The sequence below is a fragment of the Phyllobates terribilis genome, unplaced genomic scaffold (genome assembly GCF_046119375.1).
Source record: "Phyllobates terribilis strain yellow unplaced genomic scaffold, ASM4611937v1 Scaffold_11__3_contigs__length_659146591, whole genome shotgun sequence".
Classification (NCBI taxonomy): Eukaryota; Metazoa; Chordata; class Amphibia; order Anura; family Dendrobatidae; genus Phyllobates; species Phyllobates terribilis.
In genome coordinates, this window is record NW_027362771.1 from 271,057,447 (window position 1) to 271,076,740 (window position 19,294).

A 19,294-nucleotide genomic window follows, 5' to 3' on the forward strand; every position below is an offset into this window, starting at 1 on the left:
ATCAGTGCTGCACACTGCTACAAAGCCCAAATTATTTTCCAGTCAAGATACAGATAAACATGATTAGTAATTTGAAAGCTTAAAACGGTTGGTAGGGTGATTTTAACCAATCATCAAGCTTTTACTCTCCCCAGGATGACACAGGGGTAGAAAAGTCGTTTCGGATCCATGATTTGTTCATCTTTATGAACGTGAGTCTGTCTACATTATCAGTGGAGAGCCGCGTGCGCTTATCTGTCAGCACACCAACAGCAGCGCTGAACACACGTTCAGACAGAACGCTGGCTGCGGGGCATGACAAGATCTCCAAGGCGTAAGTGGCTAGCTCCGGCCATTTATCCAGATTGGAAGCCCAAAAAGAGCAAGGGTCCAGTGACACAGTCATGGCTTCAATGTTTACTTGGAGATACTCCTGTACCATCGTCTCTAGGCGTTGACTATGTGTCAGACTTCTTGTCTCCTGTGGCCTTGCAAAGGATGGGCTAAAAAAGTGGTGAAATGATTCCGCAAAATTGATGTTACCAGCAGATACTGTGGTTCTGTTACGGTTTGAGTGCTGAACACTTGACGGTCCCACGGTTGGCAAGTTGGAACTGTGAGATTCACTACGTGCACCACTCGTGTTTTGTGGAAAAGCACATGTAAGATTCTGCAACAGTCTCTGCTGATACTCCTGCATGCGTGCATCCCTTTCTATGGCAGGAATAATTTCTGCAAATTTACTTTTGTACCGGGGATCTAACAGTGTGGCAACCCAGTAGTCAGGATTATTTCTAATTCTAACAATTCAAGGGTCATGTTGCAGGTAGTGCAGCAAGAAGGCACTCATGTGTGTTGTGCATCCAGGAGCACCAAGTCCCTGTTGTGTTGGTGGCTAGGTAACAATCATGCTTCCTTCCTCTGTCCTCTCACCCCAACCTCGCACAACAGAAATGTGATCAAGGTCTCCCTCATCTGATGAGTCTTCCATCAGTTCGTCCTCCACTTCTTCCTGGGCTCCTGCACCTTCCTCACTAGTTTGGCTGCTACCATGCGCCCTGGTAAAACCATCTCCCCCACCCTCACATGCCTGCCACCTTGGTGCTGCCGACCATCTGGACCTTGCAGATGTTAGCCCTTCCGCATACAACTCCTCCTCCTCTACTTCCTCCACCTCCTCTTGTGCCACCACCTGACTCTGAATTCTGTTTAACATGTGCTCCAGCATGTAAATCACCGGAATAGTCTTGCCGATAATGGCATCATCAGCACTAAACATCTTCGTCGCCATTTCAAAACTGTGCAGAAGGGTGCATAGGTCCCTGATCTGAGACCACTCCTCCAGCGTGATTTGCCCCACCTCCGGATCTCGTTGGCCCAGGCTATACGTCAGAACGTATTGCATCAGGGCTTGTCGGTGCTGCCACAGTCGCTGCAACATGTGCAGAGTTGAATTCCACTGGGTAGGCACATCGCATTTTAGCAGGTGAAGTGGCAGGCCCAACGACTTCTGTAGAGATGTAAGTCGCTGAGCTGCGGGATGCGAACGGCGGAAGTGAGCACACAGCGACCGTGCCCTCTGCAGAAGGACATCTAGTCTGGGATAGTGGGCTAAAAATTGCTGGACAACCAGGTTCAACACGTGAGCCATACAAGGCACGTGTGTGACATTGCCCCGGCGAAGGGCCGCACCCAGGTTTGCAGCATTGTCGCACACGGCCTTCCCTCGTTTCAGGTCCAGTGGAGACAACCATTCATGAAATTGGTTCTCCAGAGCTGACCACAACTCCTCAGCTGTGTGACTCACATTTCCCAGACATTTCAATGTTAAAACCGCCTGATGACGTTGAGCCCTACTGCCAGCATAGTAAGGAGGTGTGCAGGATCCCTTCTGCGCAGTTAGAAAGCTTGTGGCATGACCAGACAGGCTTTGGGTGCAGGTGGAAGACCGAGAGGAGGTTGAGGAGGCAGAAGCAGTGGAGGAACTTTGACATAAAGAGGATTGACGCACAACTCGTGGGGACGGCAAGACTTGGACAGCAGCCCCTTGTCCTGCTGTCACCATAGTTACCCAGTGCCCAGTCAGCGACATGTAACGCCCCTGTCCATGCCTACTCGTCCAAGTGTCTGTGGTGAAATACACCCTGTCACACACAGAGTTTCTCAAAGAAGCGGTGATGTTGTGTGCGACATGCTGGTGGAGCGCAGGCACACCTTTCTTTGAGAAGTAGTGCCGACTGGGCATCTGGTACTGGGGCACTGCGACGGACATAAGGTCTCGAAAATCCTCTGTGTCCACCATGCGGAAAGGCAGCATTTCTGTAGCCAAGAGCTTGCAGATGGTGAAATTCAACCTCTTAGCTTTCTCATGGCTAGGAGGAAATGGTCTTTTACTTGTCCACATCTGAGGGACCGAGGGCTGGCTATTGTGCTTAGACGGGGTTGATAAGGGTGTCCCCGGCAAACTGCCGGTCTGTGAGGAAGATGCAGGCGGACATGTTAGGTTGCCTTGATCCAAAGGTGGTGCTATCGATGTCGGACAGCGCTCAACACCAGCTTGTGTTGCCACCTCCAAAGAAAATGATGAACTGCCAATCACGCTGGCTGTTGCGGGTAAAGAGGTGGCAGGTCTGCGCCCCAAAACAGGTGTGACTGCTGTCCCCCCACTCACAGAGGATGAAGAGGCCGCGGATGCACAAGATATGGCAGACGGTGGTTGGCCCGGCCGGCTAGGCCGCATTGTAGCACACTGAGCTTCCCACTGCAACTTATGCTTCATGTCCATGTGCCGGTTCATGCATGAAGTACTCAAACTATGTATTTTTTGGCCTCTACTTAGCTTTTGCTGACAAATGTTACAGATAACACGAGTTGGGTCATCTTTATCGATCTGAAAAAATGCCCAGGCTATGCAAGGCTTAGCACCCATGCGACCTGAAGAGCCACCACGACTTGTGGTGGGAGGCAGAGTTGTGTTTGAGGATGCAGTTGCTGACGTGCTTCCAGTACTACGTCTCTGTCCAGGAAGGCGCAACCTGACCTCGTCGTCACTAGCATCTTCCTCCACCTCCTCTACTGACCTCATCTCTTGGCTGACTGTGGGTTGACAGTAAGTGGGATCTCCAACCTCATCATCATCACCCTGTGCGTTATCACACCCGTCGTCCTCAGAGCCAACCTGTTCCTGCCCTGACAAAAAACTAAAGTTGTCGCTCCAATCAGGTATTTGAGTCTCATCATCGTCTTCCTCATTGTCTCCACCAACAGGAGTTACAGTTTGGGAATGAGGGTCTACATTATGGTCAGAACCTTCTGCGTCTGGTCCTGGATCCGATTCATAAAGATTCTGGGCATCAGTGCAGATCATTTCCTCGTCTGGATTCACATAAGCGCTGGAGTCAACCTCTGATTCACAGGCTATAGTATGAGTAAACAGCTCTACAGACTCAACCATCTGTTCTACCTCATACTCAGACGGGCAGCTGGAGATTTGGGAGCTGTGAGGAAGCAAGTGCCATTGGGGTGACACCTTTGAGGACTGGAGTATTTGTGATGTTGAAGTTGATGTGGAGGAGAGCCCACTTAAAGGAGCACTTGATATCCGTTGAAGCACCTGCTGTTTTTGTGCCTCATCTGGAATTTGTAGCGATTGGCGTGGCCGTAAGAAAGGGATCTTATCACATTGTCTGCTAAAAGAAGTAGACATTTTAGTTTGGCTGGAAGATGGTCTTTCTTCTGCAGATGTTACTGTTGCTTTAACACCTACCCCACGGACACAACCTTTTTTCCCCTTCCCAACACGCCTATTCCCCTTTCCACCAGCAGCAGGCCTTTTTCCACTCATTTTGGTGGTTAACTAATTCACAACTCTGGAGTTGTTTGCACAAAAAAACAATGGATGGGAACCGAGCAGAGCTGAGTGGCCAAACTGTGGTATTAGGCCAAAACTACTGGCTGGGTTAGATGCAGAAAAAAATTATATTCAATTTGCAACCTGATGGAGGTCAGTATAGATGGACTAATAGAGAAAGTCCCACACACAGCTAGAAGCCCAAATATTTTTTCAGAGGTAGATGCAGAAAAAAAATATATTCAGTTTGCAACCTGATGGAGGTCAGTATAGGTGGACTAATAGAGAAAGTCCCACACACTGCTAGAAGGCCAAATATTTTTTCAGAGCTAGATGCAGACAAAAAAATTATTTTCAGTTTACAACCTGATGGAGGTCAGTATAGATGGATTAATAGAACAAGTCCCACACACAGCTAGAAGCCCAAATATTTTTTCAGAGGTAGATGCAGAAAAAAATTATATTCAGTTTGCAACCTGATGGAGGTCTGTATAGATGGATTAATAGAACAAGTCTCACACACAGCTAGAAGCCCAATATTTTTTCAGATGTAGATGCAGAAAAAAAATATATTCAGTTTGCAACCTGATGGAGGTCAGTATAGATGGACTAATAGAGAAAGTCCCACACACTGCTAGAAGGCCAAATATTTTTTCAGAGCTAGATGCAGACAAAAAATTATTTTTAATTTGCAACCTGATGGAGGTCAGTATAGATGGACTAATAGAGAAAGTCCCACACACTGCTAGAAGGCCAAATATTTTTTCAGAGCTGGATGCAGATAAAACTTATTTTTAATTTGCAACCTGATGGAGGTCAGTATAGATGGACTAATAGAGAAAGTCCCACACACTGCTAGAAGGCCAAATATTTTTTCAGAGCTAGATGCAGAAAAAAATTATATTCAGTTTGCAACCTGATGGAGGTCAGTATAGATGGACTAATAGAACAAGTCCCACACAGAGCTAGAAGCCCAAATATTTTTTCAGAGGTAGATGCAGATAAAAATTATTTTTAATTTGCAACCTGATGGAGGTCAGTATAGATAGACTAATAGAGAAAGTCCCACACACTGCTAGAAGGCCAAATATTTTTTCAGAGCTAGATGCAGACAAAAAATTATTTTCAGTTTGCAACCTGATGGAGGTCAGTATAGATGCACTAATAGAACAAATCCCACACACAGCTAGAAGCCCAAATATTTTTTCAGAGGTAGATGCAGAAAAAAATTATATTCAGTTTGCAGCCTGATGGAGGTCAGTATAGACGGACTAATAGAACTAGTCCCACACACAGCTAGAAGCCCAAATATTTTTTCAGAGGTAGATGCAGACAAAAAATTATTTTTAATTTGCAACCTGATGGAGGTCAGTATAGATGGACTAATAGAGAAACTCCCACACACAGCTAGAAGGCCAAATATTTTTTCAGAGCTGGATGCAGATAAAAATTATTTTTAATTTGCAACCTGATGGAGGTCAGTATAGATGGACGAATAGAGAAAGTCCCACACACAGCTAGAAGCCCAAATATTTTTTCAGAGGTAGATGCAGAAAAAAATTATATTCAGTTTGCAACCTGATGGAGGTCAGTATAGATGGACTAATAGAACAAGTCCCACACAGCTAGAAGCCCAAATATTTTTTCAGAGGTAGATGCAGATAAAAATTATTTTTAATTTGCAACCTGATGGAGGTCAGTATAGATGGACTAATAGAGCAAGTCCCACACACAGCTAGAAGCCCAAATATTTTTTCAGAGGTAGATGCAGACAAAAAATTATATTCAGTTTGCAACCTGATGGAGGTCTGTATAGATGGATTAATAGAACAAGTCCCACACACAGCTAGAAGCCCAATATTTTTTCAGAGGTAGATGCAGAAAAAAAATATATTCAGTTTGCAACCTGATGGAGGTCAGTATAGATGGACTAATAGAGAAAGTCCCTCACACTGCTAGAAGGCCAAATATTTTTTCAGAGCTAGATGCAGAAAAAAATTATATTCAGTTTGCAACCTGATGGAGGTCAGTATAGATGGACTAATAGAATGATGCTATGCCCAAAAGATTTTACTTCACTAGGTGCAGTAAAAAAATTGGTATTCTATACACAGGTGGTATAACTTGCAACACAGATAGGCTACTCCACTGACTAACACATTCTGCAATAGGACAAAAAGGATTAGCTTTGCTAGATTCAGCCAAATGCTGTGAAAAAAACTTGCACAGCACTGGCACAGACCTGCCTGGCAAAAACTGATAGGAACTGATGTAATCTAGTCCTGAAAAGTACTGCAATTACAATTAGTCTTTACTAGAGATGATCGGTGTTCGACTAGAATTGTTCGCCAATCTCAAATTCGAGCTGTTTTGGGCGGTGTTCGAGTTGTTCGACGAACCCGAACGATTTGCAAAAAATTCGGCTGTTCGAGGTTATGTTCGATAACTGTTCGTGCACCAAAAGCGTGTCCTGCATGTCTGGCGCTATTTAGAGCACCAATCATGCAGGGATTGTCTGCCACTCACTGTAATGCCACAGCCATGGTGGTTGTGGCATTACAGTGATTGCCCAAATCGATGGGAACAGTGCCAACAGTGAAACATGAAAAGCCGGCAATTCATCAGCGGCATACACCGGTACCTGACAATTTAGAACCGAAAGAATAGAGCTTCACACATAGATTAGATAGATAGAAACATGTCAGTCACACATATAAGAAGCACAGTGACAGTGTTGCTTACTGTACTTGTCATTTAGTGTAAAGGATTTATCAAAAAAAATAATAGTGTTTTCATGCACCGTCTCTTTAAAAAAGCCGGCCGGCAATTCAGCAGCGGTACCTGACAATTTATAACAGACAGAATAGAGCTTCACACATAGATTAGATAGATAGAAACATGTCAGTCACGTATATATGAAGTACTGTGACAGTGTTGATTAATGTACTTGTCATTTAGAGTAAAGGATTTATTAAAAAAAATAATAGTGTTTTCATGCACCGTCTCTTTAAAAAAGCCAGCCGGCAATTCAGCATCTGTAACCAACAATTTAGAATAGAAGGAATAGAGAATCACACATAGATTAGGTAGCTAGAAACATGTCAGTCACATATATATGAAGTACAGTGACAGTGTTGCTTACTGTACTTGTCATTTAGTATAAAGGATTTATTAAAAAAAATAATAGTGTTTTCATGCACTGTCTCTTTAAAAAAGCCGGCCGGCAATTCAGCATCTGTACCCGACAATTTAGAATAGAAGGAATAGAGAATCACACATAGATTAGATAGATAGAAACATGTCAGTCACATATATATGAAGTACAGTGACAGTGTTGCTTACTGTACTTGTCATTTAGTGTAAAGGATTTATTAAAAAAAAATAATAGTGTTTTCATGCACCGTCTCTTTAAAAAAGCCGGCCGGCAATTCAGCATCTGTACCCGACAATTTAGAATAGAAGGAATAGAGAATCACACATAGATTAGATAGATAGAAACATGTCAGTCACATATATATGAAGTACAGTGACAGTGTTGATTACTGTACTTGTCATTTAGTGTTAAAATAAAGGATTTATTTAAAAAAAAATTGGCGTGGGGATCCCCATAATTTTAGGCTCTAGCGGAGGTTAACCAGACGGCTGGGGCAGATGTTTGAAGCCTGGGAAGGGGGTAATACCCACGGAGCTTCCCAGGCTACTAATATCAGCCCCCAGCGGAATACCTAGCCTTTACTAGCTATTAAAATGGGGGACCCCCCAAAAAAATGACGTGGGGTCCCCCCTATTTTAATAGCTAGCAAAGGCTAGGCAGACAGCTGGGGTCTGATATTAATAGCCCAGGAAGGGTTCCATGAATATTGGCCCCCTCCCAGGCTAGAAACACCAGCCGTTAGCCGCCCCAGAAATGGCGCATCCTTAGGATGCGCCAATTCTGGCACTTAGCCTCGCTCTTCCCACTGCCCTGTAGCCGTGGCAGTGGGGTAATAGGGTTGGGGTTGATGTCAGCTTATAATGCCAGCTGACATCAAGCCCAGGTTAGTAATGGAGAGGCGTCTATAAGACACCCCCATTACTAACCCCATAGTCAAAGTTAAAAGAAAACACAAACACCCAGAATAAAGTCCTTTAATTGAAATAAAGACACATTCCTTTATTGTTCCAAATTAAACCATACTTACCATCACGCCCATTCCAGCTGAAGCCAACGATCTAGGGCAATAAAAGAAAAATAATAAAGCAACCTCATCCTTACCTTTCCATGGTTCCCACGACAGCTTCAGCTCTGCTACATCGAGATAACAGGCTGGACCGCAGCAGAACGCTGCCATCCAGCCTGTCATCCCGCAGACACTGAGAAGCGCAGGCATGCTTGCGCTCTGCAGTGTCTGGCTGTGACGGCATAAAGATGAGACGAGTTCATGTCCAATGAACTCGGCGCACCTCATGCACGTCACTGACAGCGTGGGAGAATTCTCCTGCACTCAGCACTTCAGCGTGAGAACTCTCCCACGCTGTCAGTGACGTACATGAGGTCAGCTGAGTTCATTGGACATGAATGAGCTCACCTCATGCACGTCACTGACAGCGTGGGAGAATTCTCACGCTGTAGCGCTGAGTGCAGGAGAATTTTCCCACGCTGTCAGTGACGTGCATGAGGTGAGCTCATTCATGTCCAATGAACTCAGCTGACCTCATGTACGTCACTGACAGCGTGGGAAAATTTTCACGCTGAAGTGCTGAGTGCAGGAGAATTCTCCCACGCTGTCAGTGACGTGCATGAGGTGCGCCGAGTTCATTGGACATGAACTTGTCTCATCTTTATGCCGTCACAGCGAGACACTGAGGAGCGCAAGCATGCCTGCGCCTCTCAGTGTCCGCGGGATGACAGGCTGGATGGCAGCGTTCTGCTGCGGTCCAGCCTGTCATCTCGATGTAGCAGAGTTGAAGCTGTCGTGGGAACCATGGAAAGGTAAGGATGAGGTTGCTTTATTATTTTACTTTTATTGCAGAAGACATTGGCTTCAGCTGGAATGGGCGTGACGGTAAGTATGGTTTAATTTAGAACAATAAAGAATTGTGTGTTTATTTCAATTAAAGGACTTTATTCTGGGTGTTGTGTTTTTTTAAATACTTTACTAGAAATTCATGGTGGTCATGTCTAATATTGGCGTGACCCCATGAATTTCGGGCTTAGGGCCAGCTGATAATGCCAAGCTGGCCTTAACCCCTTTATTACCCAGTGAGCCACCGCACCAGGGCCCTGGATGAGTTGGGTACAGCGCCAGAAGATGGCGGTTCTATGAACGCGCCATTTTCTGGGGTGGCTGCGGACTGCAATTTGCAGCGGGTGGGGCCCAGAAAGCTTGGGCCTCCCTGCGCTGCGGATTCCAGCTCCCAGCTGCCTAGTTGTACCTGGCTGGGCACAAAAATAGGGCGAAGCCCCGCGCATTTTTTTTTTAAATTATTTCATGAAATTCATGGAATAATTAAGAAAAAAAGGGCTACCCTATATTGTTGTGTCCAACCAGGTACAAATAGGCAGCTGGTGGTTGGGGGCAGCCCGTCCCTGCCTGCTGTTCCTGGCTGGACACAAATATAGTGCGAAGCCCCACGTCAATTTTTTTTTAATTATTTCATGAAATAATTTTTTTAAAAAAGGGCTTCCCTATATTGTTGTGTCTGGCCAGGTACAAATAGGCAGCTGGTGGTTGGGGGCAGCCCGTTCCTGCCTGCTGTACCTGACTGGACACAAATATAGGGCGAAGCCCCACGTCAATTTTTTTTAAATTATTTCAGGAAATTCATGAAATAATGAAAAAAAAATTGATGTGGGGCTTCGCACTATATTTGTGTCCAGTCAGGTACAGCAGGCAGGAACGGGCTGCTCCCAACCACCAGCTGCCTATTTGTACCTAGCCGAACACAACAATATAGGGAAGCCCTTTTTTTCTTAATTATTCCATGAATTTCATGAATTTAAAAAAAAAATACGTGGAGCTTCGCCCTATTTTTGTGTCCAGCTAGGTACAACTAGGCAGCTGGGGGCTGGAATCTGCAGCGCAGGGAGGCCCAAGCTTTCTGGGCCCCACCCGCTGCAAATTGCAGTCCGCAGCCGCCCCGGAAAATGGCGCGTTCATAGAAGCGCCATCTTCTGGCGCTGTACCCAACTCATCCAGGGCCCTGGTGCGGTGGCTCACTGGGTAATAAAGGGGTTAAGGCCAGCTTGGCATTATCAGCTGGCCCTAAGCCCGAAATTCATGGGGTCACGCCAATATTAGACATGACCACCATGAATTTCTAGTAAAGTATTTAAAAAAAACACAAACACCCAGAAAAAAGTCCTTTAATTGAAATAAACACACAATTCTTTATTGTTCTAAATTAAACCATACTTACCGCCACGCCCATTCCAGCTGAAGCCAATGATCTCCTGCAATAAAAGTAAAATAATAAAGCAACATCATCCTTACCTTTCCATGGCTCCCACGACAGCTTCAGCTCTGCTACATCGAGATGACAGGCTGGTCCGCAGCAGAACGCTGCCATCCAGCCTGTCATCCCGCAGACACTGAGAAGCGCAGGCATGCTTGCGCTACTCAGTGTCTGGCTGTGACGGCATCCAGATGAGCCGAGGTCATGTCCAATGAACTCAGCTGACCTCATGCACGTCATTGACAGCGTGGGAAAATTCTCACGCTGAAGCGCTGAGTGCAGGAGAATTTTCCCACGCTGTCAGTGACGTACATGAGGTGAGCCGAGTTCATTGTCGGCTCATCTGGATGTCGTCACAGTCAGACACTGAGGAGCGCAAGCATGTCTGCGCTTCTCAGTGTGTGCGGCATGGCAAGCTGGATGGCAGCGTTCTGCTGCGGTCCAGCCTGTCATCTCGATGTAGCAGAGCTGAAGCTGTCCTGGGAACCATGGAAAGGTAAGGATGAGGTTGCTTTATTATTTTTCTTTTATTGCAGGAGATCGTTGGCTTCAGCTGGAATGGGCGTGATGGTAAGTATGGTTTAATTTAGAACAATAAAGAATTGTGTCTTTATTTCAATTAAAGGACTTTATTCTGGGTGTTTGTGTTTTTTTTTTAACTTTGACTATGGGGTTAGTAATGGGGGTGTCTTATAGACGCCTCTCCATTACTAACCTGGGCTTGATGTCAGCTGGCATTATAAGCTGACATCAACCCCAACCCTATTACCCCCTGCCACCGCACCAGGGCAGCGTGGAAGAGCGAGGCTAAGTGCCAGAATTGGCGCATCCTATGGATGCGCCATTTCTGGGGCGGCTGACGGCTGGTGTTTCTAGCCTGGGAGGGGGCCAATATTCATGGCTCCCTTCCTGGGCTATTAATATCAGCCCCCAGCTGTCTGCCTAGCCGTTGCTAGCTATTAAATTAGGGGGGACCCCACGTCATTTTTTTGGGGGGGGTCCCCCATTTTAATAGCTAGTAAAGGCTAGGTATTCCGCTGGGGGCTGATATTAGTAGCCTGGGAAGCTCCGTGGGTATTACCCCCTTCCCAGGCTTCAAACATCTGCCCCAGCTGTCTGCTTAACCTCCGCTAGAGACTAAAATTACGGGGAACCCCACGCCAATTTTTTTTAATAATAAATCCTTTATTTTAATACTAAATGACAAGTACAGTAACCAACACTATCACTGTACTTATTATATATGTGACTGACATGTTTCTATCTATCTAATCTATGTGTGAAGCTCTATTCTGTCTGTTATAAATTGTCGGGTACAGATGCTGAATTGCCGGCCGGCTTTTTTAAAGAGACGGTGCATGAAAACACTATTATTTTTTTTGATAAATCCTTTACACTAAATGACAATTACAGTAAGCAACACTGTCACTGTACTTCGTATATATGTGGCTGACATGTTTCTATCTATCTAATCTATGTGTGATTCTCTATTCCTTCTATTCTAAATTGTCGGGTACAGATGCTGAATTGCCAGCCGGCTTTTTTAAAGAGACGGTGCATGAAAACACTATTATTTTTTTTAATAAATCCTTTGCAGTAAATGACAAGTACCGTAAGCAACACTGTCACAGTACTTCATATATATGTGACTGACATGTTTCTATCTATCTAATCTATGTGTGAAGCTCTATTCTGTCTGTTATAAATTGTCGGGTACCGCTGCTGAATTGCCGGCCGGCTTTTTTAAAGAGACGGTGCACGAAAACACTATTATATTTTTTAATAAATCCTTTACACTAAATGACAAGTACAGTAAGCAACACTGTCACTGTACTTCATATATATGTGACTGACATGTCTCTATCTATCTAATCTGTGTGTGATGCTCTATTCCTTCATGTCTAAATCTTCGGGTACCGGTGTATGCCGCTGCTGAATTGCCGGCCGGCTTTTTTAAAGAAAGCGTCTTCTGAGCAGTTTGTGATCTTTTGGACACCTTTGAAGGTGTTTTCTATGTGTTCCTATGTGTTTTTGTTTGCCTGCCATTGGTTTTATCGGTGTTCGACGGTGTTCTAAGGTGTTCGACGAACAGTTCGACGAACAGTTCCTCGAACATCCCGGTGTTCGACGAACCGAACCGAACCCGAACACTACGGGGGTGGCTCAACACTAGTCTTTACTCCCACAATCTATCTATTTAAGAGCACAGACCTGCCTGATAAAAGTCGTAGGAAATGCTGTAACCTAGTCCTTAAAAGGACTGCAATCACAACTATTCCCTACTCCCAAGCTATCTGTAGATTTGTGCGAAAATTGGCTTGAAATTAACAAGGTATAGCGCACACAGCAACAGGGTGCCGTCTAATATGCAGCTGCAGCAGTGAGAAAATGGTGGCGACGGGGAAAATGGCTTGGTCTTATAGGGCAAGGACATGTGACATACACTGCCAATGACACATGCCCTTGCTTGTGTGAAAAAAGCACTTCGCTCCGTGTGTGCGCTGCTGATGGCTGACAGATTGCACCTCCCCACTGTAAATGCGGGAAAGAGAAAAAAAAATGGAGATCTTCATTATTCCTGCAGAGATCCATCCCCTGCCCCTCCCCCCACCCCGCTGTACACTCAAACTGCGTATTAACATTAATTTTCATCATTACTGAGAAAAAATCCAGTTATGATTTTGGTGCACGAACAGTTATCGAACATAACCTCGAACAGCCGAATTTTTCTCAAATCGTTCGTGTTCGCCGAACGGCTCGAACATCGCCCAAAACAGCTCGAATTTGAGATTGGCGAACAGTTCGAGTAGAACAACGCTCATCTCTAATTATAATATACTTAAGTACCTCACTTACCGCACAGACTCGTCCTACTCGAGAATAAAGTGCTTGAACTCTATCTCCTTCTATTGCCTTTTCAGTGTAAAAGAAGTAAATTTTATTGTCATCCTTGTCTTCATTGTCTGGAATCATATAGGATCCTACAAATTTTGGCTCTAAATAAAAACACATAAATAATCAGTAATTTATAGTTTTCTTCTCTAAAAGGTTAATTTGTATTAATTTTTATATTAATCATAAACTGACTGTAGCCACCTATGGTTAAAGAGAGTGGTTATATATTGAATTCAATCGTAGGAGACCATAGAGTGTTAATCTTATCTTCAGTGGTGTAACTAGTGTCTGATGGGTCCCAGTGCAAAATTTGGACCTGGGCTTCCAACCGCATGTTGGTCAGATGTATGGGACCTTCTTGTGTTCTAGATCTTATAAAGACATATGTGTTCATCCCCCAAAGTAATAATGTCCCCATGCAGGCCTTTTCTGTAATAATGTCCCCCATCCTGGCCCTTTAATGTAATAATGTTCCCCATCTTGGGCCGCTTTCTGTAATGTCCATAATCTTGAGCCCCTTTCGGTAATAATTTCTGTAATAATGCCCTACTTCCTGGTTTCTTTATTTAATAATGTCTCTTGTCCTGGGCCCCTTCCTATAATAATGTCCCCCATCCTGGGCTCCTTTCTGTGATGTCCCTTATCCTCAACCCCTTTCTGTAATAATGCCCTCCTTCGTGGCCCCTTTATTTAATAATGTCCCCTATCCTGGGCCCCTTCCTATAATACTGTCCCCCATCCTGGACCCCTTCCTATAAAAATATCCTCCATTCTAGGCCCCTTTTTATAATAATGTCCTTCATCCTTGCCCCTTTATTAAATAATGTCCTCCATCCCGGGGCCGCTTCCAGTAACAATGTCCCTATATCCTGGGTTCCTTCTAGTAATAATGTCCCTGATCCTGTCCCCATTATTTAATAAAGTCTCCCATAATGGACCCCATCTTATAACAATGTCTTCTATCCTGGGCCCTTTCCTGGGTATAATGTCCCCCATACCTGGCCCCTTTATTTAATAATGTCCCCCTTCTTGAGCCCCATCCTATAACAATGTCCTCCATCCTGGGCCATTTCCTGGTATAATGTCCCCCATCCTGGTCCCTTTATTTAATAACGTCCCCCATCTTGGGCCCCATCCTATAACAATGTCCTCCATCCTGGGTCCTTTCCTGGTATAATGTCCCCCATCCTGTGCCCCTTTCGGTAATAATGTCCTCCGTTGTTCTCTAACACATTTAAAAAAATAAACAATTCTTCTTACCTGCCCCTGCTCCCACCATGTGCGGCGTTCTCTTCCATAGCCAGCTCAGAGGCCGGTGGCTGACTCCGGCGTACCCTCCACAGATGCCGTATGACATTACTGCCATGTGCCAGCCCTTGAAGGGCATGCAGAAATTAGCTGAAGACTTCTGATTGGCCGGCAGCATGTATTCTGGTGCAGCGATCCAGCAGGTTTCTGCACCGCAATAAATTCCAGCTGAATGTGTGTCTGAGGATGCACATCCAGGTGAAATTGGCGCTGCAGTCGGCAGGCACCACTCCCAGTCACGGTCGCACTCTTTGTGACCACAATCGTTATGTCCCTGCTCATCTTTTCAGAGCAATGATGGCCTTGTGTTAAGATTTTTGAGGCAAATCAATTAGCTGGTGATCAAATTTCTTGGCAAAATTTGTCAAAATTTCAAAAGATTTGCTCATCTCCAATAACAAACAATTCTCAGTTTATATAATTCACCTTTTAAGATGCGATCATCATCATGTTCTGTTCTTATGTATGGTAGGTGTCCCATGCTCCTAGATAAAGTTGCATCTCTTCCCCAGAAGTCATTGTGAAGGCCAACAAATAACTCACCACCTAAAGTAAAACAAAGTGTTAACAACAGACTATTTTTACTTATATATTCCACACAACACTTTAGATATTATAAAGTTTATTGAGCCTTTTTTATTGTGTCTGTGATTCTTATGTTGCTCTAAATGAATGGATGTTGTACAGTTTTGGGTGATAAGATATCTCACCTCTTGACAGGCTGGAAAGGGATGACTGAGGGTGACTGGTGTATAATGCTGTTTGCCCAATGAATAGTAAATTCCCTGGATATTTACTGCATATATATATATATATATATATATATATACACAGTACAGACCAAAATTTGGACATACCTTCTCATTCAAAGATTTTTCTGTATTTTCATGACTTTGATGATTGTACATTCACACTGAGGCTTCAAAACTATGAATTAACACATGTGGAATTATATACTTAACAAAAAAGTGTAAAACAGCTGAAAATATGTCTTATATTCTAGGTTCTTCAAAGAAGCCACCTTTTGCTTTGATGACTGCTTTGCACACTCTTGACATTCTCTTGATGAGCTTCAAGAGGTAGTCACCGGAAATGGTTTTCACTTCATAGGTGTGCCCTGTCAGGTTTAATAAGTGGGATTTCTTGCCTCATAAATGGGGTAGGGACCATCAGTTGTGTTGTGCAGAAGTCAGATGGATACACAGCTGAAAGTCCTACTGAATGGACTGTTAGAATTTGTATTATGGCAAGAAAAAAGCAGCTAAGTAAAGAAAAACGAGTGGCCATCATTACTTTAAGAAATGAAGGTCTGTCAGTGTGAAAAATTGGGCAAACTTTGAATGTGTCCCCAAGTGCAGTTGCAAAAACCATTAAGCGCTACAAAGAAACTGGCTCACATGAGGATCACCCCAGGAAAGGAAGACCAAGAATCACCTCTACTTCTGAGGATAAGTTTATCCGAGTCACCAGCCTCAGAAATCGCAGGTTAACAGCAGCTCAGATTAGAGACCAGGTCAATGCCACACAGAGTTCTAGCAGCAGACACATCTTTTCAACAACTGTTAAGAGGAGACTTTGTGCAGCAGGCCAACATGGTAAAATAGCTGCTAGGAAACCACTGCTAAGGACAGGAAACAAGCAGAAGAGACTTGTTTGGGCTAAAGAACACAAGGGATAGACATAAGACCAGTGGAAATCTGTGCTTTGGTCTGATGAGTCCAAATTTGAGATCTTTGGTTCCAACCACCGTGTCTTTGTGCGACGCAGAAAAGGTGAACGGATGGACTCTACATGCCTGGTTCCCACCGTGAAGCATGGAGGAGAAGGTGTGATGGTGTGGGGGTGCTTTGCTGGTGACACTGTTGGGGATTTATTCAAAATTAAAGGCATACTGAACCAGCATGGCTATCACAGCATCTTGCAGCGGAATGCTATTCTATCCGGTTTGCAGCTAGTTGGACCATCATTTATTTTTCAACAGGACATTGACCCCAAACACACCTCCAGGCTGTGTAAGGGCTCTTTGACCAAGAAGTAGAGTGATGGGGTGCTACGCTAGATGACCTGGCCTTCTCAGTCACCAGACCTGAACCCAATCGAGATGGTTTGGGGTGAGCTGGACTGCAGAGTGAAGGCAAAAGGGCCAACAAGTGATAAGCATCTCTGGGAACTCCATCAAGATTGTTGGAAGACCATTTCCGGTGACTACCTCTTGAAGCTCATCAAAAGAATGCCAAAAGTGTGCAAAGCAGTCATCAAAGCAAAAGGTGGCTACTTTGAAAAACCTAGAATATAAGACATATTTTCAGTTGTTTCACACTTTTTTGTTAAGTATATAATTCCACTTGTGTTAATTCATAGTTTTGATGCCCTCAGTGTGAATGTACAATTTTCAATGTCATGAAAATACAGAAAAACCTTTAAATGAAAACGTGCGTCCAAACTTTTGGTCTGTACTGTATATATAAATATATTCATTCAGTATATATCCATACATATATATATATATATTCAGTATACAGTGGTGGCCAAAAGTATTGGCACCCCTGCAATTCTGTCAGATAATACTCAGTTTCTTCCTGAAAATGATTGCGATCACAAATACTTTGGTATTATCTTCATTTAATTTGTCTTCAATGAAAAAACGCAAAAATAATTGTCCTAAAGCCAAATTGGATACAATTCCACACCAAACCTAAAAAAGGGGGTGGACAAACATATTGGCACTGTTTGAAAAATCATGTGATGCTTCTCTAATTCGTGTAATTAACAGCACCTGTAACTTACCTGTGGCACTTAACAGGTGTTGGCTATAAATAAATCACACTTGCAGCCAGTTTGACAAAGTATCTCACACCATCCTTATTGAAAAAATGACCAAGTATGCAATGGACCAGGCAACTGTTAGGTGGATTCATAACTGGCTTAGTGATCGGACTCAAAGGGTGGTTGTAAATGGCTTCACATCCAGCTGGATGAATGTCTCAAGTGGGGTACCACAGGGCTCCGTCCTGGGACCTGTATTGTTCAACATCTTTATCAATGATTTAGATGAAGGAATTGAGGGTAAACTGATTAAATTTGCTGATGACACAAAGCTAGGAGGGATAGCTAATACTAGAGAAGAGAGAGAGAGGATTCAAAAAGACCTAAATAAACTGGAGCAGTGGGCAGCAAACAACAGAATGGTTTTTAACAGGGAAAAATGCAAAGTACTACATCTGGGCAATAAAAATGAAAAAAGCATATACAGAATGGGAGGAATAGGGCTAAGCAACAGTACATGTGAAAAAGACTTAGGTATACTAATAGATCATAGACTGAACATGAGTCAACAGTGTGATGCAGCAGCAAAAAAGGCAAATACAATTCTGGGATGTATTAACAGAAGCATACAGTCTAGATCACGTGAAGTCATTATCGGTCTTTACTCCTCTTTGGTCAGACCTCATCTGGAATACTGTGTACAGTTTTGGGCACCACATTTTAAAAAAGACATAGACAAACTGGAGCAAGTTCAGAGAAGAGCGACCAGAATGGTGACTGGTCTGCAAACCATGTCCTATGAGGAACGGTTGCAGGATTTGGGAATGTTTAGCTTGCAAAAAAGAAGACTGAGAGGAGACTTAATAGCTGTCTACAAATATGTCAAGGGCTGTCACATTGTAGAAGGATCATCTTTATTCTCATTTGCACAAGGAAAGACTAGAAGCAATGGGATGAAACTAAATGGGAGGAGACACAGATTAGATATTAGAAAAAACTTTTTGACAGTTAGGGTGATTAATGAGTGGAATAGGCTGCCACGAGAGGTGGTGAGTTCCCCTTCAATGGACGTCTTCAAACAGAGGCTGGACAGACATCTGTCTGAGATGATCTAGTGAATCCTGCTTTGAGCAGGGGGTTGGACCAGATGACCCAGGAGGTCCCTTCCAACTCTACCATTCTATGATTCTATGATTAACATGGATTAAAGTTGACTCAACCTCTGTCCTGTGTCCTTGTGTCTACCACATTGAGCATGGAGAAAAGAAATAAGACCAAAGAACTGTCTGAGGACTTGAGAAACCAAATTGTGAGGAAGCATGAGCAATCTCAAGGCTACAAGTCCATCTCCAAAGACCTGAATGTTCCTGTGTCTTCCCTGCGCAGTGTCATCAAGAAGTTTAAAGCCCATGGCACTGTGGCTAACCTCCCTTGATGTGGACGGAAAAGAAAAATTGACGAGAGATTTCAACGCAAGATTGTGCGGATGGTGGATAAAGAACCTCGACTAACATCCAAACAAGTTCAAGCTGCCCTGCAGTCCGAGGGTACAACAGTGTCAACCCGTACTATCCGTCGGCGTCTGAATGAAAAGGGACTGTATGGTAGGATACCCAGGAAGACCCCACTTCTTACCCCGAGACATAAAAAAAGCCAGGCTGGAGTTTGCCAAAACTTACCTGAGAAAGCCTAAAACGTTTTGAAAGAATGTCCTCTGGTCAGATGAGACAAAAGTAGAGCTTTTTGGCAAAAAGCATCAACATAGAGTGTACAGGAAAAAAAAGAGGCATTCAAAGAAAAGAACACGGTCCCTACAGTCAAACATGGTGGAGGTTCCCTGATGTTTTTGGGTTGCTTTGCTGCCTCTGGCATTAGACTGCTTGACCGTGTGCATAGCATTATGAAGTCTGAAGACTACCAACAAATTTTGCAGTATAATGTAGGGCCCAGTGTGAGAAAGCTGGGTCTCCCTCAGAGGTCATGGGTCTTCCAGCAGGACAATGACCAAAAACACGCCTCCAAAAGCACTATAAAAGGGTTTGAGAGAAAGCACTTGAGACT

At 44.0% G+C, this 19,294-nt stretch overlaps 1 protein-coding gene across 2 annotated transcripts in view; it reads right to left on the reverse strand.

Annotated features, from left to right (window-relative positions):
* The window catches only part of SEMA3E (semaphorin 3E), a 312,174-nt gene that overhangs the window by 49,233 nt on the left and 243,647 nt on the right, over window positions 1-19,294 (reverse strand). For both annotated transcript variants that reach the window (XM_073652328.1, XM_073652327.1), the window contains exons 6-7: window positions 14,894-15,013; window positions 13,121-13,260 (exon numbers count right to left, since the gene is read on the reverse strand). In XM_073652328.1, the coding sequence (XP_073508429.1) occupies window positions 13,121-13,260; window positions 14,894-15,013 (260 nt within the window). The remainder of the gene's footprint in view (window positions 1-13,120; window positions 13,261-14,893; window positions 15,014-19,294) is intronic.